General features: G+C 36.5%; 3 protein-coding genes across 17 annotated transcripts in view; 1 reads left to right on the top strand and 2 right to left on the bottom strand.

Moving 5' to 3' along the window:
• Positions 1-2,219, bottom strand: part of LOC107128895 (uncharacterized) — a 785,137-nt gene extending 782,918 nt beyond the window's left edge. For all 6 annotated transcript variants that reach the window (XM_074031458.1, XM_074031460.1, XM_074031459.1 and 3 more), the window contains exon 1: positions 1,859-2,219. In XM_074031458.1, coding sequence (XP_073887559.1) covers positions 1,859-2,113 — 255 coding nt within the window. In that variant the 5' untranslated portion in view covers positions 2,114-2,219. The remainder of the gene's footprint in view (positions 1-1,858) is intronic.
• On the top strand, positions 1,948-21,549 carry DNAJC19 (DnaJ heat shock protein family (Hsp40) member C19). Of its 5 annotated transcripts, XM_065540244.1 has the most exons (7): positions 1,948-2,114; positions 3,494-3,545; positions 3,622-3,695; positions 4,545-4,624; positions 5,570-5,640; positions 6,836-6,913; positions 20,423-21,549. In XM_065540244.1, exons 1-6 carry the CDS (start codon positions 2,112-2,114, stop codon positions 6,904-6,906), a joined length of 351 nt encoding a protein of 116 aa, XP_065396316.1. In that variant the 5' UTR covers positions 1,948-2,111; the 3' UTR covers positions 6,907-6,913; positions 20,423-21,549. The 5 variants fall into 5 exon arrangements, with proteins under 5 accessions (XP_065396316.1, XP_005546526.1, XP_005546529.1 ...); XM_005546469.4 differs by lacking the exon at positions 20,423-21,549 and having other exon boundaries at positions 6,836-7,001; XM_005546472.5 differs by lacking the exons at positions 6,836-6,913; positions 20,423-21,549 and adding an exon at positions 5,947-6,160.
• FXR1 (FMR1 autosomal homolog 1) overlaps positions 14,476-23,058 on the bottom strand; it is a 66,509-nt gene continuing 57,926 nt past the window's right edge. For 2 of the 6 annotated variants that reach the window (XM_005546474.5, XM_005546476.5), the window contains 4 exons: positions 21,215-21,415; positions 20,438-20,518; positions 16,221-16,312; positions 14,476-15,504 (listed from right to left, as the gene is read on the bottom strand). In XM_005546474.5, coding sequence (XP_005546531.1) covers positions 15,334-15,504; positions 16,221-16,312; positions 20,438-20,518; positions 21,215-21,415 — 545 coding nt within the window. In that variant the 3' untranslated portion in view covers positions 14,476-15,333. The remainder of the gene's footprint in view (positions 15,505-16,220; positions 16,313-20,437; positions 20,519-21,214; positions 21,416-23,058) is intronic. The other 4 variants (XM_005546475.5, XM_005546477.5, XM_005546479.5 and 1 more) reach the window with 2 other exon arrangements.

The raw sequence follows: 23,058 nt of genomic DNA, 5'->3' as shown, positions 1-23,058 counted from the left end.
GGTCCTAATCCTTGGAACCTGTGAATGTTACCTTATATGGCAAAGTCTTGGAAACTATGATCAAATAAAGGATCTTGAGAAGGGGAGATTATCCTGGATTATCTGGGTGGCTGGTAAATGCAATTACATATATCCTTTAAGAGGAAACCAGAAGGAGATTTTACAAACAGAAGAGAAGGACAATGTGAAGATGGAGAAGTCGGAGCAGAGTGAGATTTCAAGATGCTGGCTTACAAGACTGCAGTGATTCAGTCACAAGTCAAGGAATGCTGGTAGTCATCAGAAGCTGGAAGAAATGAGGAATGATTATCTATTCATCAGTCAATGGACATTTAAAAAGATTACTTTTCAAGGCTATTTCTAGGATCTTGGCAGGTAGGTAAGAGGCAACCAGACTTAGATTCATGAATGCGGTGTCACGAGAATGAGGAAGGCTTCTACCCTCCAATTTGTACTCTGGTTTCCCTCATAATAAGAGCCCCACACTGAGTGACAACTATGTGCAGAACACAATATGTGCATAATCTCTACATTCACAAAAACTCAGCAAGGTAGTTATCATTACCTTCATTTTACAAATGAGGAAGAAACTCAATCAGAAATAACTTGTCCAAGTCACAGTATTAGTAAGTGACAGAGCCAGGTTACCTCCAGTTTGATCTGCCACCAAAAACAGAGCTATCTCCAGCTCAACAAAGTGTCTTGCTGTGTTGCCACTCCCAATTTCCTGAGTCTGGGCTTTTGTAAAGTCTCAAAGCTAATTAGATTCTATTGCAAATCTGTTCCTCCAGAAAACTGCATTACATAGTTTGTACATACCAAAAATATGCATAATAAATTTTTCCAGATAGCATTCTAGTTTGTTGATGCCAATTTGGTCCCAAGGTCTTATGCCTCACTTGATTATTTATTTTGTAATTGCTGGATAAAAACTAGATAAAAGAGAGGCAAAAGAGGAAGTTATAAACTTAATGCTAGTGTCTTAGTGCTGGATGTCACCTTAAATCATGTATTGACAATAAATTACGTCACAAAAACCTTAGAGCTAGAAGACCTCTTGGATTATCAAATGCAAACTGTTTTTGCAGATGAGGAAAACAAAGCCAAAAATTTTGCATATTTGTTTAATAAGTAACCAAGTCATCAAAGCAGAATTGCATTGCAATGTAAACTGATACTTAATAATCTGTAAATTCTAAGAGGGAAGTAACTCCAAACTTATTTTGATCATGTAAACATTGCATTGTAAAATTCCATTATTGTTTCCATTATTTTTCTCTTCTCAAGCATTTATGTAGGGACGTATGAAACTGATGTCCACGTAAGGGCAAAATCCAGCCCTACTTTTTATTTTGGGTGAGGAGGAAAACTTTTAAATAGCCCTTTTCAGTTGTAGGATCTTGACATTCCATGTTCAGAATATGAACACTTTAATCCCATTCTACAAAACGAAAACCCAAACATTCACAAAGTCTTGTCAAATCACATCCTTAAATGAAGTTCTTTTAAATTAAAAAATGCTACCGAGCAACCCCTGAAACACAGTGTGGTTGGTTTCATTTGTTGTTCTGGGCATCTCGTTTAGTACACTGGGTAACAACGTATTTGTTTGGGTTCGTGGTGGAAATCTGTCACAGCATGTTTAACTATATTCACCACCCTTGACAATTATTAACATAAAATAAAGGCAAAACGAGGTGCTAAGATGGGGGGGGGGAATCGTTCTGAGTAAAGCTGCCCATGCCCTTTCCTGCAAGAATTTGCAAATACCCACCGCCCAGGAGCAAAGGACAGAAAACACAGAGAAGCCCCACCTCTACACCTAGAAAGGAAAAGATCCGCCCACCCTTCAACCAACCCGAAGTCGCTTTCTCCGCTCTGTCCACTGCTTGAGCGACTTTCCTTCTCCTCCGCGTCCCCTTTTACGACAGTTTTCCGGCCTAGTTTGCGGCTGCTCCTGCCGTGTTGCGTAGGGCGGCTGTGCTTGAGCGGTTTGTGCTTGAGGTTGGGGGTTGCGTCGCTCTCTGGTAAAGGCGTGCAGGTGTTGGCCGCGCTCTCTGAGCTGGGATGAGCCGTGCTCCCGGTGGAAGCAAGGGAGCGCAGACGGAGCCATGGTGAGTGCGGCCTTCCGGTCTCCTTAGCAACATCCGGCCCAGGCCTCAGCCTCAGCTCCCGGCCTCGGAGGTGTGGAGTTGAAGTTGTGCTCCTTAGTGCGACTCTGGGCGGGAGGTTTCGGTTTTCGGGGCGTCACACTCACCAGGACACAGCCCTGTTGGCTCGCTCCTCTTGGGTCTTTGTGTTTTTACATCGTCTTTCTGCACGGTTCTCCAGCTTCTTGTCCGCACGGGCTCTGGGCGCTAAGGCGTTGCTTGCCTGGAACTCCTGTAAGGTCAGAAGTCTATCATGGACTCGGAGATTAGTGGAAACGTATTTGATTATAGGTGCCCTTGCCCTAACACATCTTCACAGCACTGGCTCCACTTTGCTATATCCTTCTCTTTGGCTTTTGCCGACAGATGTCGTCTCCATGCGGAAATTCCTGAACATATTTGGGCCTCTGTTGTTAGGAAACAACAGGGCAGTGCCAAAGGTATATTCTCCTAGTTTAGCCCACGTTTAGCCTCGAAAATGCGTTATCAGAATTTTACAGGAGCCGTCTGTGAACAGTTTTTCCTTCTGTAGCAGAAATCTTATTTCCACCTTTTTTTTTTTTTTTTTTTTTTTTTTGAGACAGAGTCTTGCTCTGTTGCCCAGGCTGGAGTGCAGTGGCAAGATCTCGACTCACTACAAGCTCCGCCTCCCGGGTTCGCCGTTCTCCTGCCTCAGCCTCCCAAGTAACTGGGACTACAGGCGCCAACCACCACGCCTGGCTAATTTTTTTGTGTGTTTTTAGTGAGACGGGGTTTCACTGTGTTAGCCAGGATGGTCTTGATCTCCCGACTTCGTGATCCGCCCGCCTCGACCTCCCAAAGTGCTGGGATTACAGGCGTGAGCCACCCGCCCGGCCTATTTCCACTACTTTTGATTGAACTTTAATGTAACCTAATTTGTCCGGGGATGAAAGAAGTTTTCAAACGGAGGGAATCATCTTTTTCCCTATTGTAGAGGTAAATAAGCAAGTCGAACTTGCCGTCTTTCCCATAGTAATGAATCCGGTAACTTTAATACATTCGGTATAACAGATGCAGTAGTTTAAGGATTGCTGGGCAGAATATTTCTGCCTTAAAAGTTGTTTCTCGGCCAGACATGGTGGCTTATGCCTGTAATCTTAGCACTTTGGGAGGCCTAGGTGGGAGGATTGCTTGAGGCCAGGAGTTCAAGACCAGCCTAGGCAACATAGCAAGACTCCGCCTCTTAAAAAAAAAAAAAGGAAAAAAAATGTTGTTTCTCCTATTAAAATGCAGTTTGTAATGAGTTGGTGATGGGAGAATGGGCAAAATGAGAAAGGGTGGGAATTAGAGAAGTAAATATTTACTCTTCTCCCCCTTACCAGGCCAGTACAGTGGTAGCAGTTGGACTGACCATTGCTGCTGCAGGATTTGCAGGTTTGTTTATGGTTTGGGGGTGGAAGTGAAGTCGGGGAGATTGGAGATTTACTTATTCTATTGCTTTTGGTTTTAGGCCGTTATGTTTTGCAAGCCATGAAGCATATGGAGCCTCAAGTAAAACAAGTTTTTCAAAGCCTACCAAAATCTGTAAGACTTAATGAACACTTTTGCTAATTCTTTGCTGCTTGTATTTGAAACCTAGAGCCACACTTAAGGAAGGGTAAATTTTCAAATATCCATGAAGTTCTAAGTGATTGCTTTGGACCCATTCTCCTGCTTCCCACAAGGAGAGTATAGAAGTTCTGAACTTTGTAATGGTGCTACCCTGAAACATCAGATGTTATATGTGACAGAGTTGGATGGGGTATTGATAATTCTAGTACCCCACTAGACCCAACTTTCTTGTGAAATAATCACTTTTTCACATACCATCACCTTCAGCATCATCTATACATATTCTTGTTTTCCTTTATCTGCTCTGCATGACACACACAGAGGTATATGAGATTCTAAAGTGATCCGATCTTACCATGTGGCCCTGGCACTCCCAAACGTCATACATAGGTAGCACTCTAGTTAATTAGGCTGTAGGGTTTGACTTGATGTTCTGGTCATACCCTATGTGGTCACAGTTAAGAATAGATTTGATTGTGATCATCTGTTGAATATTTATGTTGTGATTAAGTGTAACAGAATAGAGTGATTGTAGGCTTTACTAATATGATTTCTGACATAGCAAGGCCAGAGGAGCTGATAGTGGTATTTTCTGTATATGTATCTTAAAGTCTTGTTTCAAATACCCTTGAACCTCTTGTCTCAAAAGACTTCCAGATCCTGTTCTGGAGCCACTTCTTAATACCTCAGGAGTTGCACTTAAAAGTCCTCTGGAATGTCTTAGTTTTTCTACTGGCTCTGTGAATATTTCCAGACTTCTTTTTTAAAGCGACTTTGTTTATTGTATTAACCTTTCTTTACAAATGGCATTTCTTCTTCCAGGCCTTCAGTGGTGGCTATTATAGAGGTGGGTTTGAACCCAAAATGACAAAACGGGAAGCAGCATTAATACTAGGTGTAAGGTAAAATAATCTCTAATATTTTTAGCATTTTTCTACCACTCTAGAGCAATGAGGAAATATAAGACCTTCTCTCCTTTAATAGGAGAGGGTCATGGGGATTTTGTCCTAGGAAGATTGATATTACCAATTCTAATCAATGAAACTGTACTGTTCCTTCATGTTATTTTTAAGATGTAAACAGTCCTTCAAATCAGAAGGCACACTAGCACTTAAGCACTTTTTCTTTTTTCCTAGAGTGTTTGCTAAAACACAGGCACTTTTTCATTTATTGAGAGATAGACTCCTCAGCAGATTATCACAGTGTTCAGTGTTCTCTGTAACTGACATTTTTTTTGTGTGGTGAAATTCTGCCTTTGGCCAGGCACAGTAACTCATGTCTGTAATCCCAGCACTTTGGGAGGCCAAGGCCGGTGGATTACTTGAGGTCAGGTGTTCAAGACCAGCCTGGCAAACATGGTGAAACCCTGTCTCTACTGAAAATACAAAAATTAACCAGGCGTAGTGGCACACGCCTGTAATCCCAGCTACTTGGAAGTCTGAGGCAGGAGAATCACTTGAACCCGCGAGGCAGAGGTTGCAGTGAGCCAAGATCAAGCCACTGCACTCCAGCCTAGGTGACAGAGTGAGACTGTCTCAAAAGAAAAAAAAAAAAATTCTGCCTTCTTCACTTTCAAATCCTTAAACATGCTTTTCTTATCAATAAAAGGACTGTTGTAATGAGTATTACAAGTTCAACACATTTTTGAGAGTGCCTTACTTTTCTAAGGAGCAGTTTAGTTCCCCAATTTAGGATACGCATTGGGTGTGTTGAGGTTTCTAAACAGCTTTTCATATCGTTGTGTTAATTTACTAGTTTCACAATGTCTTTAATTGGCCTTTACGTACAATTGTTTGATGTGATACAGAAGTAGGTTGAAGTAAATACCTTTTCTTTTTTTTAATTAGCCCTACTGCCAATAAAGGGAAAATAAGAGATGCTCATCGACGAATTATGCTTTTAAATCATCCTGACAAAGGTAAGTAGCCATTAAATTCTTGTTGTAGATGTTGCTCGTGTGACTAGTTGTTATTAATGGGATTTTATCTCAAATTCCTGGCTATTAGAAGGGAAACACTTAAATCTGTGTGTAAGTCCTGTCTCCTAGGCTGGAGCCATATATTTTTGGTATCTTAAATTCTGAGTGAAAACTTTATTTACAGAGTGAGCAGATGTAAGTGCTACTATTACTATGTTTTGTGGGGTTTTTTGGCCTACATTTATTATAAATTAAGATGTTAAATTTCAGTAAAACTAAAACGTCATTTTTCCTTATCCATTTTAGATACCTTGAAACGGAGATTACCTAGATAGAAACTTAATGGGATTTATTTATTCGTTTCTGATACACTTCTATGCAGCCTTGGCTGTGTTGAAGGAAAGCCAAGAATTTCTTTGAATACCAAAAATTAGACCACAGAATTCATGTTCTAGTGTTTGTATCCTTTTACTTATACAGGAGAGGGCTTTCATTAATAAAGAGGGTTTTTCAGTTTAAACAGCGTTATAATTGTTTGATATCTGATTTCACAGTGTCTTTTATGAAATTCAGCTTGTATTATATGGAGGGCTTCTGATTCAGTAGGTCAGCAGTTGGGCCCCATAAATATGCATTTATACTAAGTTTCCTGTTATTTGTTGCTGGTCTAAGACCATACTTTGAGAATCACTCCTCCAGCAGATTTGTAGGAAAGCAGCTGTAGATTGACATTGTGAAGGGACAGTAGATAATAGAAAAACTGGACAGAAAAAGGATGTAAAGCAAACTGTTATCTTTCCAGTAAACAGCTCAGAAGCCTTTGAGAATATCATGGTATAATTGATGTTCATTTATGACCTGTAATCATGAATAGGCTAACACCAGTTCAAAGGCATATACATATGTATCCAGTATATGTGATAGAAATCCTATTTCTATCAGTTTAAGCTTTCTAAAAAGCTGTCATTTTTGTAGAAATCTCTCCCACGTAAATTCATTTCTCATTGGTCACATATATTACCATGTATCTGGTCATCCAGTTGCAGTGTCAGGGTTAATTTTTAAAAATTAAAAACACTGTTTCTGCTAAATCTCCCTCAGATAAGCATTGGAGTCCTTGAAACAAGAGTAGCTTTTTACCAAGCAGAAATTGAGAATCCATATTGTAACTGTTCTTTTTTCTTTCTTCCTATAGGAGGATCTCCTTATATAGCAGCCAAAATCAATGAAGCTAAAGATTTACTAGAAGGTCAAGCTAAAAAATGAAGTAAATGTATGATGAATTTTAAGTTCATATTAGTTTATGTATATGAGTACTAAGTTTTTATAATAAAATGCCTCAGAGCTACAATTTTAAAAAATGATTTAGCACAAGCTAAATCTCAAAGCCTTGGTATATTTTTCTTGTTTAAATTTGGGGATTTAAAATCAGATTAGTTTAGAATATTTGCATATTAATTATGGGCAAGCACACACCATCTGAATAGAAATATTGTTCATTACTCATTTAGCAGATGATTTGGGACCTATGTCTACTTTTCAAAGCAAAGTGAAGATGACAGTCCTTGCTCTGAGGGAGCCCCCACTTTAATGGGATACTGATAAACTGATAATTAGACTATGTGATAAATAGTATGATGGAAATTAGCTCAGACTGTTTTAAGTAGGGACTCTTACCTTATTCGGTGGAAAGGCTGTTCCAGGTATAGGCAACTGGCCCAGCAACTTGGATACTTGGAACCTTGTATTTAAAAGTGAATTTAACCACAACTTAGACCTAACAAATTGACCTAGGGGTGTGTGTGTATTCTATGTACATACAATTTTTATTTCATGCATTAAAAATAGTATAAATATTTCAGAGTACAGGTCTGATACAACCACAAGTTCATTGCAGCCTCAACCTCCTGGGTTCAAGCAGTCCTCCCGCCTCAGCATCCCAAAGTGCTAGATTACAGGCATGAGAAGTATTTACATTGTATTCAGCTAGCCCCTCGACAGTACTGATCATTTATAAATTATTCCTTCAGTTGGCTATTTCTTGACATAATCAAACTTCTGCAATTGTTATGATAAACACTGTTAGCAAAACTGAAAACAAATGTTCTCAATATCAACATGTTTAATTTGGACTATTTAGAATTTATATACTAATTTAAATGATGTTTAAAGGCAAATTACTTACTGTTCATCTAACATAAAATATATAAGGATCTTAACCAGAGGACCTGTATAAAACATCTGATATAAATTAGTATGTATTTCCCAACAGGAATATTTCTATGTGTAGCTCTAAGATGATAAATTTTACTACCTACCATCTAAACTTCCTTAAATCATCATAAGGTTCTTAATTATTGAAGGATACAAGGACTTTTGAGGTTAAAAAAAATAGTGGAGGTAATATTTATCTGCCTTATAAAGTAAAGGTGTATCTGCTCTTTGTGTTTTCTATCCTATACCCTTGTTTAAAATCTGATGGAGTCTGTTGTGATTTAGTGTATGATGAAACACTAGCTTCTAAGGCTTTTATGCAAGATAAATTATTTTATTTCCAGGGACAAGGAGACATGAAGGTACAGTTAGTTGGTTCTTGTTTGTGGTAATTCTGTTCTTTAAGGTGGCTGTGAACACTGAATTCGCCTGTAAGGAACAAGTTACTAAGAGAAATACAGATTCTGTGACCCTTCGGTCACAATATTGTCTGCCAGTCAGTATATAACCTTGATCTACCTGTTTCTGCTTGAAAACATTCTTTAGTATTTCATTAACTTTGAATTAACAGCCAACAGCACTATAACTCATACTTGGCACATCACAGCCTTCTTTGCATTTAAGAACAGTAGGTAGCACGCTTCACTACTACTCTTGGGAACCATCTTAAAACAGCAAAATCACCAACAAAAAGCACAAACATGAAGCTTGGCACTAAATAGACCACAAAAAGGATACTTGTTTATGGTGTGAAAGCTTAAACAAGTAGAGCATTGCCTTGTGCACATAAAGTGGTTTAAACTTTTTGTCACTCTGCAAATACTCACAAATGACCAGAAAAGGATGTTGATTTTGGAGTTACAAATAAATTTTAGTGAGTAGGAAAATTCACAAATAAGGAATTCCACTAATAATGAGGATCAACTGTATTTTGGTTTACTAACCTTTTATTTCAGTCCATTGGACAAATCAAAAAATGTTCCTCTGAACAAGATCTTTATGAAGAAATAGTTAAGACTTAAAAGCACATTTTTCAAAGACAGACAGTGATAATACGCTGACAGGCAATGAAGCATTAACTCTAAAAAGGGAAATTTAACTTAGTAGATATAAATACTTTTGGGTGTTCAGTGCAGACAGCACACCTGTTTTAAGATAGGTGTTAAAACAACGGAAACCACTTAAAAATAATACCAGGGAGCACAGCAGAGCACATTTTTTCTTGCATAGTAATCAGTTTTATTTTCTCAAGGCTTACCTTTTTTAAGTAGAAGAATCCATGTTTCATTGAAGGCTGTTAGGCAAACAACATTTAAATGTCATCCATGTGAGGGCTCTAAAGATCATGGTAGGTGATTGATACCAATACGATCCATAAAAAAAACTTTAATCTTTTACTGGTATTTTCTTACAAAATACTTGGTCTGTAACATTTGAGTACTTACAATGTACTAGCACTGTGCTAAGTATTCTTCCTGTATCTCTCAGTAGACTGGTTATTATGATGTACATTTTACATGTGAGGAAATGGAAGTTTAGTAAAGTTAAGCACCCAAGGCGACATGCTGAGAATGGCTGATCTTTCTTACATCTCAAGTTCCATTCTCCTAACTTTTGTACTATGGCTTTACAATTCTGATAACCTAAGCATGTTTTCCTTGATGGTACTGAGATGTGAGTCTGGTATTTATCTCCACAGATCCAGTTTGGGGCCTTTGTCTTTATTCATTGGTGCTTCCAGATAAATTTTAAAGAAGGCGGCATGATTAAACACACTTAGGGAATGGGAGGTAGGTTGCAAGTTAAACTTCTGCAGAAGCCAGGTAAATCTGAGCTTTGGGGCTTCAGCTTTCTCTGTAAAAGGGAAGGATACATGACCAACTTGAAATTGTGAGGATTCCTCCACGTTTTATGGCTTGGGAAACAAAAGTCCAGAGCAAGTGGTCGTTTTCTCAGGTCCCACAGCTAGTGAAACTAGAATTAGGTCCTGGCTGTCTTCTCCAATTTGCTATGTTCATATTAGTCCTCATTAGAAGTTTGTGGGGAATTCCTATCTATAGCCTTCATATTAGACCTCAAATTCAGAGATTTCTGTGAGTCACTTAGCCTCTTCCCTTTTGGCTTTACTGGCCATCTGGGTTGACATTATTAGAAATGAGTCCTAAGGTGCTGTATACTGCTTTGTTGGTAAGAAGTGAGCTATAATGGGTTGTCCTGGAAGTTAACTCTTTCTCCAACTTTAGTTTTAAGCAAGTTATCCTGCCCTGCCATCAACTATTTTCCAAATGATGAGTACTTATGGAAACATTTAAATAGAATACCAATGAGAACTGAGAAAAATCAGGGAACTAGCTTATTGCCACACTGAAAGCTGTGTAAATTCAGTATACTGAATATATATGGGCTCCCATAAGAAAACTTAGTATCAGAAATGTCTAAAAATAAAATTTCACTCAGGCATAATGCTTCATTTTTAAACGGGTTAGTGGTGTTTTAGGTTGGAATGAGAAGTTCTCTTTCAATCATGAGAAATTGTATAAGGTTGACAGTGACCTTAAAAAAAAGTTGTTTTGAGGTTCTAGCAGGGGAGCACAGCTACTCGTATACCCTTGACCGAAGACCGGTCCTCCTCTAGCGGGGATGGTCGTCCTCTTCGACCGAGCGCGCAGCTTCGGGAGGGGCGCACCAGCCACTGCACTCCAGCCTGGGCGGCAGAGCGAGACTCCGTCTCAAAAAAAAAAAAAAAAAGTTGTTTTGCAGTTCAGAAGCTTGTAGTAGGTTCACATTCTGAGTGCACATGAGCCTCCAAACAGGTTAAATCTGAGGAAAATTTAGAACATGGATCAACAATGTCAAAGAACAGACTAAGCTAAAAAGGAAAAAAAAAAAAAAACCTGTAAATTTTATGTAAACAAAGTAAAAAAAAATTACTATGTAGAATGCTATCCTAGGTTTTTGGTTATGTAAAGTATCCTGGAATGAGTAACCTTGAGTACCAGTTAACTTGAATGACCTAAGCTCTGGTTTTAGTTTTTGGACTGCTGTACAGTGTGCTGTTTTTCAGCTTAGAGCCAACTACTGCCTTAGTAACAAGATATATATAGGAAGAGCTTCTATCCTGTGTCACCTATTATTCCTGACCCAATAATAGAACAGTCCAATGATATGGGATAATCTGTTGTGGTTAACATTTGCTGCCACCTTACTGCAGTTTCAGTTAATGAAATTTCAAATATATGTTTACATTTTTTTTCACAACCTGAAGACAGCCAAGTTAGCTGAAAAAGGAAGTCTAAAGAGGTTGAAATTTAAGCAACCAGGCAACAATTAAGTAAAAATTGTTTATCTAGAAAAACTATTGGAAAATATTTTTAATGAAAATATTCTCTAAAACTAATAAATTAGTACGTACATTTTACAGTTAATCCAATTAAGAGGGTACAAAGAGGTAAAAACTTTCCAAAAATAAAAAGAACATACCAATCACTGAAATACAAAGAAATTCAAGAAGCTAATAAGTAGCATACTTAATAGTGGGGCTGTAAGACTTGTGAAAAATTACTTTGTCCTTGTTTGGAATATCTTATAGATTGCATTCAGCATAGTTGAAAATGTCTGGGATGGATACATATGTAAAACAAACACCACTTAAGTTTGGCATACTCCTTATGAGAATACTTGGGCATTCGGTTAGGTGTTGCCCAGGGTCTGACATGTGACTAGACTCAAATTACCATTGGAAGGGCCTTAAAGATACCAACTCATCCAGCCCTCTCTGGTTGCATAAAACTGAAACCATAGAGAAAAAGTTTATAGAGCTAAAATAGTGGCTTCTAATTCTGTACTGTCACCTAAAGCATCTCTTTGAATTATCAAAAGAAGAAACAAGCAAATGGACTGGGAAATCATCTTACAAAACTAGAGTATAGTTTTTCCAGGGGAATTGTGTACCTTACCTCAGTACTGGAAGTACTAGTACAGAAGATACAGATGAATCTGAAGTGATATACTGATAAACTTTTTTAAAATTTGTAATTAAAGAAATTGTTAATAGTTGATCATTTTTGACCCTTACAAAAGTGGTGATTTCCTACTGTTCAATGTAATGGGCTTAAGTCAGTTTTAAGTTAACACCACTTCCTAACAGTCTGACTTTAAGCAGATTGCAGTTCCTGCTTTATTGCAAAAGCTCCTGAAATAAAACCCCAAATACTATCAAAGATCAACATGGGTTATAAGCAACTGTAGTCCATTCAAGTACACGTTCTAATAAAGAACTGAAATTTAAAAAAAAAGGGGGGGGGCTAGCAAATTCACTATAGCAAACACATATTCTTATGAAAAAGCATAAGGGATCCAAATCGTGTAGCAAAGACAGGAAGACTGAGACAATAACAGACATCCTTTTTGTTGGGATTTTTTTCCAAAACAGTAGATTCAGTTCAAATCCAAGTTCCTTGAAACCTTACAGAAGAAAATCCGGGTGTAATTTTCCTTTACTGCCATTCTTAATCACCAACCAATCATCTGTCCCTGGACACAGCCTGTTTTCCATTTTTATCTGTCCTTAGGCAACAGCCTATGAGAACACTAGTTGGTTTGAACCTCAAAAGCATAAATCTGTTTGCAGAGGATACAAATGGTGCTATTTCCCAATCCAAGATTTAGTTAACATACCAACTTTTATAAGACCCTCCTTAGGTTACAAAACACTAGACACAGCTAACAGCAGCTACAAAAATACGTGACTTAACACAACGGCAATGGAACCCAGCAGCATCTGAGGTAAGTTTCTATGAACTCACCAGTTTGATGTGCTGCTTCTAATTCCACATTAAAATACATGATTATTTCAAAACAAAGATTTGTGCATTCCTATTATACTTCTGCCAATTATGTCTGACGTGTTGCAGAAGTTTTAGCCCCCTTTAAGGCTTAACAAAGATCATGATGCCTAAACTAGGAATCGTAGGCCTCCCAAAGCTTCAGGAAAAGCAGGTCATTTTTGCTACCATATAATCTCAGCTGTTACTTCGTGATTCCGTTCAGGTATCGTATGAATTCATATATATATATGCTGAAACATTGTTGGAACTGCACAAGACCTTCCAGAATACCTTTTTTCCTTCTCTTTAAAGAGGGTCTCAATGGCGCAGAACTGAGCTCAAATGATGCTCCCACCTCAGGCTCCTGAGGAGCTAGAACCAAAGGCATGAGCTACCGCGCCTGGCTCCAGAATGTATCTTTTGCTTAAGTGTCTGTTTAGTGTATACTGGCAAGTTCTTCCCATAGCAACATCTCATCTAACTAGGATAGCAGCCAAAAAGACGGACCCCGCTCAAATACATTTAGAAGACTACCTGAATTAATGGCTACCATTTGGGGAGTGGGCTCTCTTTAAAAAAACAAATGCATATTTATCACAATTCTGCAGTACCTATATTTTTTAAAGGACAAGACACTGGGTTTAGTCATTTGTAAAATAATGAACTTAGTGTGGTTATTGCTAGTATGAAGAACTGGTTCAGCTATAAGATTTTGTTTCTTCCATTCCCATTGAAACAATCTTTATGGAAAAAGGATTTTAGTGTATCTGACTATTCTACATGGGAGAGAATGAAAAATCATTTTTTTTATTTACCAATTTGCCAATTTGGCATTAAAGTTCCTCTAATACCTTATAATTTTTAACCCAATTATGTAAGAGAACTGAGACTATTTAAACTGTTTCTAACTTTGATCGATTTAAAAAAAGATATTTGTGGGTAATTTTTTTTAAATCACAACATGAAATTACTTGATACCTTTTATATATAAAGGACAAGAGTTGCACTACTCACACCTTAAAATTCTGTTACCAAGAACCAATCAGAAGGCTTCAGGAAAAAGCACTTAACCTAATTATAATTAATTTGAGGACTAGGGTTATATATACTGACCTGGCAAATTTTACATTTTAAACTGTATCCTGAATTATCCTTCAGATCATATAAAATCACATTTTTATGCACATAAAAAATTAAACTATGCACACAAAAAACACTTTTCGTATGCCAAATGATGCAAAGGGCTGTCATTCTTCGTTCAGTGGTCTATATGATATTGTGGAACAAAGCCTTCTAACAATTGACTTGACCTCAAAATTAGCTGTACTAATTGTTGTACCACTGTTAAACTTCATGTCTTTATCTTCATAAAAATTAAGCTCTGGCTAAAACATATAAAGTTTAATAACTGATTTTTAGTCACTGGTATGAGAGCCTTCAAAATAAGTTGAGAATCAAGAAGCAAAACATTGGCCTATTATTTAAAAGTTGCTTGTCATACCTTCTATCCCCCATTGTCTTCCAAAGTTGCCTTTGATTAGAATTTTGTTAGGTTTTTTTTCCTAATTATCACATGTATTATTAATTACCTATGCATCTAACAGCCTAAACTTGTGTTAAGATTTCAGAGGATTCATTACAAAATGATTAAATGCCAGCTGACATTTTAATGCTATTTACCAGCAAGTATAACTGCTTTTTAAAAAGCAAAGTATACTATCCTAAGCCTATAAATAGCTCCAACTACTTTGCAACAATTGGTGTAAAAAGTAGAAAGTTAAAAAAATTCAGCAAATGGAAGATCAAAGTTTATTTACTACCTGCATACAAAAACATATTGCACATCAAACAACCGAAATAAAAAAAAAAAAAAGGAAAAAAAAAGATACTCTACTGAAGACTAACATGTAGTTTATACAGAATAAACCTTCTGGAAATTGATCTTTTCAGTAGTTCAGGTTATGTCTGAATGGACATGACTAATTCAGCTTAGTGTTTTAACTAAAGCTATGTTTGATTTTTAAATACTGTACACTTTAATAAATAAACCAAACAAAGCCTCAAGGTAGAACAGTCACTGCCAAGTATCGCCCAGTGTCCCTGCAGATGAGTTTAACAAATGTATTCCAGTGGTCTGCAGATTTTCCTCTACATACAGCATTTAAAAAACACATTAAAACAGACCAGTTTCCAGACTAAACTAATGAAGAAATTACAATTCAGTGCAAAATATTTTAGACTGCATTTCATTCTAGTTTTCCTCAGGTGAAGAAGTGGTTGCATATTAAAAATGTAACAAAAGCAGCTAATGCTTTCATAAAGAATATTACGTTAGGGATCCCACCCCACCCACCACCCCCCATCTCTGCCATATTTTGAAAACAAAATAACATTTCCTATAGCCAGCAACTTTTTTTTAATGTTACATATACTATTCTCAAGGCACATCTGATGATATATTTTATAACACAGTAGGTGTCAAAGTATGTTTAACATATGATTTCTTCAGGATCCCTCCCCTTTTTGAATTCCAAATGGAGGAACTGAAAGTGCGATGTAAAGACTGGCGATCCATATTCTATCTTTGGCAAGCTTGTACAAGCACTATTGTAAATGTAATGTAAAAGAACTGTAAACTAGGAACTTCTTCAGTTTATGAAACACCATTCAGGACTGCTGCTTCTTGAGTGTTTTCTTCTTTTAAGGTATTAATCTTTTCTTCTCCTGGAGTACGCTGTAGCTTAGAAATGTCATCGCCAGAAGCACTAGTTGGGCCGTTTATTGCCTTTTCTGAAGGACCATGCTCTTCAATCACATCTTTTGCCTGCCAAAGGGAGACAACTTTTTCAACTTCTTTATAAATGAAATCTATAGCTGAGGAGGAAAACAGCTACATAAACATTAATTAGCTAATGAAAATTTTCAGTTTCATTTGCCACAATGGATCAAAGTATTAAAACGTCTCTAAAAATCAAAACAAATACCAAAGTATTCCACTCTATGGGTCTTTCCAACTTTGTATCTCTAGTACCTAGCAGTGCCCAAACCACACAAAATATCTGAACTAACGAAAACTGTACCTAATTTTAAAACACTGGAAAGCTCACCATGAAAATGACATAAACAGTTAATATTAAACATTTAAATAATCACCTACTTTACTCACCTTTTGAAAAATCACATTTACATATCAAATACCGTAAAGCATTTAAAAGAACTAAAATTTAAAAGGTCTATATCCATCAATGAGAAGAGGTATATAGCCTATTGCTCCTGAATTAGGCAACAGTCTCTATGCCCAATATCTTTGGGCAGATTGAATTTTATAAATGCTATTTGGAGCTCTAACTAAAAAGCATTTCAGGCTCAAGCATGCATATCTTCAGTTATCTGGGGCCAAGAACATATTCAAGAGTCTAAGTAAAATAGTATTGTCTATTTGTGGAAACAAGTGATCACACAGTAATAGTAAAAAAATAAAGCTAAACCATACCAAAAATTAAAAAAACAACAAAAACCTACAGGTTAAATTCTCCTTACCATTTCTTTCTTGTTTTTAGCCAAAGTTTCCCTTGGGAGGTTTCTTTGTCTGCTCTGAGACTCAGCTCTAGAAATATAATCTGCAACTGTGACTGTTAAAGATGAGAAAAAAATTACAGGTGTTGAAAAAATATTTCTAAAGTTTATTTATGGATAAAGGGTAATTTCACTATTAAACTAGTGGTGGGTCACCCAGTGTCAAAATTTTCTTAAGCTGGGTATCACCTCCAACCAAAAACAAAGCTTTAAAAATCTGCCAGGGTTTTTGGTGCTGAAGAAAATTTCAAGCTTGAGATTGAGGAAATCTAGATTAAATTCCTCTTTGCCAAGAATCCAGCTATTTGCTTCTGGTTGACCCTAAGGTTGTGGAACAAAGTTGGTAGAGAAACCCACAACCAGTAAAAGGAAATACAAACGCAGTGTTCTAAGCCCAGTGTTTCCAATTGTCAGTGGGGGTAAATGGGGCAAATTTGATCCAAATCATAGTATAATATACTTAAATTTGAAAATTTCATCAAATACAAAAATATTTACTCAATTTTTTTTTTTTAAAGCACAATTAAGATATCCAAGTGTGGTTTATCCTATGGCTTTGTTTCAACGTTTCACACTAGAAACTATTCTGAGTGATTAAAATAAGAAACTACAAGCAAACTAAAGATGACAGACCACCACCCTAAAAATGTGGACATTGATCAGACTGGGAAAAGGTCCAGAGTGTATTCAGTGACACCCCTCCCACGCCCCCTTTGTCAGTCTTGGTAGGGACTATCTTAAATGTGTATTTGCAAAGTAGCAGCAGTAGTGAATTAGGAAAAAGACTAAACGAAACTAACACCCTACCGTCAACCCAACTTCAACAAATTACCTATGTTCTACAGTATGTGGACTGACTCACTTTATACATCAACACTCAAGAACTGAAACTTAGGGCCGGGCATGGTGGCTCACAAATGTAAACCCAGCACTTTGGGAGGCAAAGTGGGCGGGTCACCTGAGGTCAGGAGTTCAACCAACATGGTGAAAACCCATCTACTAAAAATGAAAAATTAGCCAGGCGTGGTGGCACAGCCTGTAATTCCAGCTACCTAGGAGGCTGAGGCAACAGCATTGCTTGAACCTGGGAGGTGGAGGGTGCAATGAGCTGAGATTGTGCCACTGCACTCCAGCCTGGGAAACAAGAGTGAAACTCTGTTTCAAAAAAAAAAAAGAATTGAAACTTAGAATTCACTGATTTTAAGAAATATCAAAAGAACCACCCTTTTTTCTTTCAAATAATTATTTTCTATCACAAACTGTTTTAGAAAATCCCTGATATGTAAAAGCACAATATATATTTTAAATTATGGGAGCAAGTTAATTATGTGAAGAATGAAAACTCCGGTAAATTTTAAATTATTTATTTAAAGTCACTAGGTATGGGGAGAATTGGTCCATAAAGTATAAATTCTATGAAAACAACTAAATCATTCAGGTATGATAAAAAGCTGGATAGTATTTACAATTCATGTTTCTTAATTATGAATTAACATGCTAACACTGTCATAAGATCCAAGAACTTCCTAGAACTATCGTGTATATCTTTTAAAACTACAAGGGAACAACCTATTTAAGAACTTACATATATCATTTACTAGAAAACCACTAAAGATGTTTCAAATCTGAAACTACCTCTTTCCTTCCAAACTGTAAGAAACTCAGTACGCTCATCTTGAGGCTTTTTTAAATTAAATTCATTGCTAATATATTTATAACTACATTAAAAAGTTTACAATATTGGGAAAAGGGCTATTGTAATAATCCACTTTATTATGTCTATATACATGGCAGCAAACCTATTACAAGAACAATTCTAGCCAGTGTGGGGAACAGCATAGCAAATGCACTGTTTCCAAGTTCGGCCCTCAGTGACACCTAAACATCTAACTGGAAACCCTGCTGCTAAATTAAGTTGGTGCAAAAGTAATTGTGGTTTTCACCATTTTGGGAGGGATGCAAAAACTACACCAACCTAACACATGTTGAAACAATTCCTAGAACCTTTCATCCACTGTGTACAGAGATAGAATAATATATTTTGATACAGTTTTCAACTAAATCAGCAAGCACTTAGCTGGGGTATCCCCTACCTAAATAAAAGGAAGCCAAAAGAAACCTCTGTTAATTCAAATAAAAACCTGTTCATAGCCAGTCCTTATAATACAAAGCCCCTTAAAAATCCAATACAGATTAATAAATAACAATATCTAGAAAAAATACAGGCAATTTGTGTAATGACATGGACTCTAGAATTTCCTCTAAGGGATCCAAGTTAATCAACTGGACACCAGTGTGTATTGTCACATTCTAAGAATGGTAAAGAATATTCACTGCTTAATTTACACGAAGAGCAGCAAGAAATTTTGAGCAGATGAGATCAAATTAAATGAGTGTTTTAAAGAGAATGTTGATGTTAACTTTAGATGGAGGCTGCCTCCTAGAACTGCTACCAGGATCAAGGGTAACAATTTTGTGCTTGTTTCACCCACCCTATCTTTTGGGAGAAGGGGCAAGCTAGGAAATGCAAGAAGTTTTAAAAGAGGGAAGTAGTAATCCCAAAGAAGTAGTAAAAAAGGAACAGATGCAGTATGGAACAGAAATCATTGTCAAACTGTTGAAGCCTCCAAACTACTCAAGTTGCAATTAATACCATACAGAAATTTTTGCCTCTTCTCCAACAAACCCCACTGTTACTCCGTTTATGCCTGCTGACTTGGTAATAAACCAGCATGTATCTAGTTAATAAATGCTGTAATATATTGTTACATTCATACTGATAGCCTGAATTTTCTTGTTTACAGTAGGGCCAGAAAATGTATCACTGCTGTACCACCTTCAAAAAATGAAATAATGTCTTCATCTAAAACACTTCTTTTTTTTTGAGACAGGGTCACACTCTGTCACCCAGGCTAGAGTGCAGTGGCACGATCACCCTTCACTGCGGCCTCGACCTCCCAGGCTAAAGTGATTCTCCCGCCTCAGCCTCCAGAGTAGCTGGGACTACAGGTGCACACTAGCACATCCAGCTAATTTTTGTATTTTCTCTAGACAGGATCCCACTGCCCAAGCTGGTCTCAAACTCTTGGGCTCGAGCAATCCTGCCACTTGGCCTCCCAAAGTGCTGGGATTACAGGTATGAGCCACTGCGCTCAGCCCTAAAATATATTTCCAACATTAAAGGAGGGGAGGAAAGAAGGAGAAGGAAAACCAGTATTTTCTGGACACTTCCAATTTTTTGACAATATTTAATTGCTCTAAAATTTTGCAACTATCTTTAAAACATGAACTTTTAGGGATGGAAACTAATTATCTTAATCAGTTTTCCCAAATGTCTCTACAACCACTAAATTTAAAATAGTAAAGATGCCAGAATTTACATTCTTTATTTGGGGAAAACACATAAAAGAACTGGTTTTGGAAAGAATGCAAAAATTGGTTAGTTTGAAAGGGGTTTATTTCTGGTGCACACAATTGCTTCATTGTGAATATACATGTGATTCTCTGTACATAGGAAATGGAATTATGTTCAAAATAATAGACACAGCAAACAACTTTCTTTGAAGTTACTAAGAATTAATGACTACATAAAATAAACATTCTAAAAGTCAGTACTATTAATTTGAATAGTTAGTGGGTGTAAGGGAAAAGGCATCACACTACAATAAACAAACAAAAACATAACATGCATTCCTCGTATTAGGTTAAAGACACCTTCAAATATTTTTCTCTTTTATGCTTTTTTAAATTGTGGGTATTACAACTCCCACAAAAATGAGGTGCTGAATTCAGATACAGTAAGCAGGCACCATGCAAAAGCTGCCCAGTTTTGCCAATCAACCTCAATCACAATCTACAACATAGTCCCTGGGATGGCAGGCCCCATCTCAAGTGTGAAGAAACCGGCAAGTGAACAAAATGGTCTTCTCAACAGTATTTCCATGTAAACAATTAGGACACAACATTAGTTCAATTAGACAAGTTACTAACACACTGTGAAGGAAGAATGCATTTTCTTAATAGTAGTAGTCTTATTAGTTGAATAAACAATTTATGCAATGCAAATTTTGAATGTATATGCACACATGTGTACATGTAAGTATAATATATTTAGAAAGCAGACATATGACATTTTTTTCATGCTTGTAACCTGATGTTGTCAACAGGTCCACTCAAGTTACCTGGCTGTCTATCTTCTGCCTGACCCCTGAAGCGACGCCTGCGGCTACGATTGCGTCGCTGGGGTTTTTTTTCACTATCATCTGTAATTGCAAAGTTTACCATGAACTATTCTGACAAAAACAAACAAACAAACAAAAAAAAAAACCTTTCCTTCAAAGATTTAAAGGGTAAAAATAAACTTTTAATTAAACACCAAAAATAAAACAACAAATGTTTACTGACAGGAAATACATTTTTGTAGCTTTCAGCATTCCAAATGGATTAAAAATGGAATTATCATCTGGAAATTCAGAGGGTTTTAACTCACAGTAAAACTCTCAGACTTAAACTGCCATCATTCAGGGACACAGTTTTCCTCTCTAGTACAGTTTGGTTTATATCGAAGTTAATGACATTTTAGCCCTTGAAAATTAATGCCTACTCTTGATATATATACCTTTACCAGTGTCATTTATAATTATTTTAAAAGAGGTAAGATGAAAGCCTGATTTTAGCTTGGGGACAATAAAAGCACTAAGTACCTTGCCGTACTGATTTAATGGCATCAAAGGGCACTTTAACCCTCCAAGTTTCAAATAATTTGGCTATAAGAAATCTGAGAACTAAACATTTAAGACAGACAAAAAGCTATCTACCTTGTTCCAAGTAAACACTAAGAAAAGGTCAATTTGTGAATTGCATACTTTCTTTGAAAAAAGCTTCATACACTAACAATAGTATACAATTTATATATATATATATATATACGTATTTCTTTTCCCTAAGTGCTTACATACCTAGCCCATTTTCATTAACTGAAGCTGTATCAGATTCAGTCATTCCATCCATAAGAACAGCATCTTCATCAGTCCTTCGTCTACGAGACCGCCTACGACGGTTAGTACTGTGATGAGATTCGCTGGCATCAGTGTCTGCAGTCTGATCTGATTCTGTATTATCAAGTAAGCTGTATGGATTGCTGTCTGGATCTTTGAGCACTATATTCATGTCAGAGGCAAGAAATATTCGTTTAAGAGGACTGCAATTATGAATGTTTGATCTATATTGAACTATATCAATTAATGATAAACTTCAATATCCCCCAATAAAAATGCACTGTCTTCACATAAAATGTTTTCAATATTATTTACCTGGAAAATAACAAAGATAATTAAATATGATAAAACTTTAAGTGGTGATGAAAAATTAAAGCAGAAAGTGACCAGACATCTTGGCTTCCTAACATTTCCTGTGCCTTGTTTTTAAAATATACATTAGAAAGTAGTGTATTACATGCTAATTCTGGCATTCACATTTCAAGGTTATCCTGCCCAGAGGCTAGAAAAACAAAAGTGAAAAGAAATAAATATTCAGCTGTTAAGAAATAATTATACGAAAGAGCTTTCGTCCGTAACTGAGTTCAAAATGACTGCAGCTTTCTTGTGTTGATGTTGATAGACTATTTCCCAAATAATACTCAATACCTACATTCCATGACATAATAGAAATCTGTAACTATGAACTGAAGCAATCAAAACAAGATGAAACAAAGCAGCCAATTAAATAAGGTTGAACTTCTAACTGGTTATGAAAGGAAAATGTTGAAACGAATGCTGACTAGTACTCCATCTTTAGAAACAACGTGTGAAGGTTAGGTGAAGGTAGAAAAGGAAAAACTGTTAAGGTATAATTCATAAGAAAAATACCCGTCTTACCTATGTGCATTTATTACCTCCAACAATCAAATTTATAGCAGAAATTCAACTAATTCCGATTTTTCCTAAGATTCCTTTGGTAACAGCTAGCAAGCTAACCATCTTTGCAAAAGACACTAAGCGTATCCATTAATCATAAAACACTAGGTCAAGTACATTTATTTTTCATTTCAGTATACTGTAATTTTAATCACCTTGGTAACTGTACACAGTGTACTAAAATATAAAAGCTATTTTCCTGAAAGCCTGTAAGTTTATTAGGGCTCAAAGAATATTACTGTGAAAAGTGAGAAAATCTAAACAAACAAAGAACAAGTTCCTAATTTTTGCCCTGATTTGTTCCAGTTTTTGTAATTTGTAAGCACAGCTGGCATCTTATTTAATGTATCTACACACACTTTCTATAATATTAAAATACTACATAAGTTTTCATGGGTATAACATTAAGGAAAGTGTGGGTTTCTTAAAGTGGTATACCATAATGATATGTTAAAAGTTATATCCTTAATAGTCTATGTATCCCTGGCAATTATCCCCCTAGCCTGTTATGCTAACCAAGAATATTCTGGAAACTCCTACAACTTAATGTAAAGCATAAAAAAATTTTAGAAGACAGAATTAAGTAAAATGTTTCTTACACCCTCAAATCTTTAGTCATCCAAACACTCCTTTACAGCACAATTCCTCAAACGATTAAAAAACTTAGTTAATTCCACAATTTTTCCCTGTTCCCAAAGTACTATATAGTATAGCTAAGAACGCTCTTCACTTAGTTTTCAATACTAAATATAGAAAAGTACTGACATCTCTCCGTGCATTAGAAATCTCTGGGTCTGTCTGGCAAACAAAAATACATAACCCAAAAATTCTAGGGAAAACAAAAAATTTCTAATTAAATAAGCCTCCCAAACCTGAAGAGATAAACA

Source organism: Macaca fascicularis, chromosome 2 (genome assembly GCF_037993035.2).
Source record: "Macaca fascicularis isolate 582-1 chromosome 2, T2T-MFA8v1.1".
Taxonomy (NCBI): domain Eukaryota; kingdom Metazoa; phylum Chordata; class Mammalia; order Primates; family Cercopithecidae; genus Macaca; species Macaca fascicularis.
Note: the sequence above shows the minus strand (reverse complement) of the source record. Positions and strands in the feature narration are given on the sequence as shown.

Bases quoted from the DNA above. Each gene is read 5' to 3' on its own strand.
- DNAJC19 (XM_065540244.1), top strand. The intron at 3,546-3,621 runs GTTTGTTTATGG...TTTTGGTTTTAG, and splicing joins TGCTGCTGCAGGATTTGCAG to GCCGTTATGTTTTGCAAGCC. The intron at 3,696-4,544 runs GTAAGACTTAAT...TTCTTCTTCCAG, and splicing joins TTCAAAGCCTACCAAAATCT to GCCTTCAGTGGTGGCTATTA.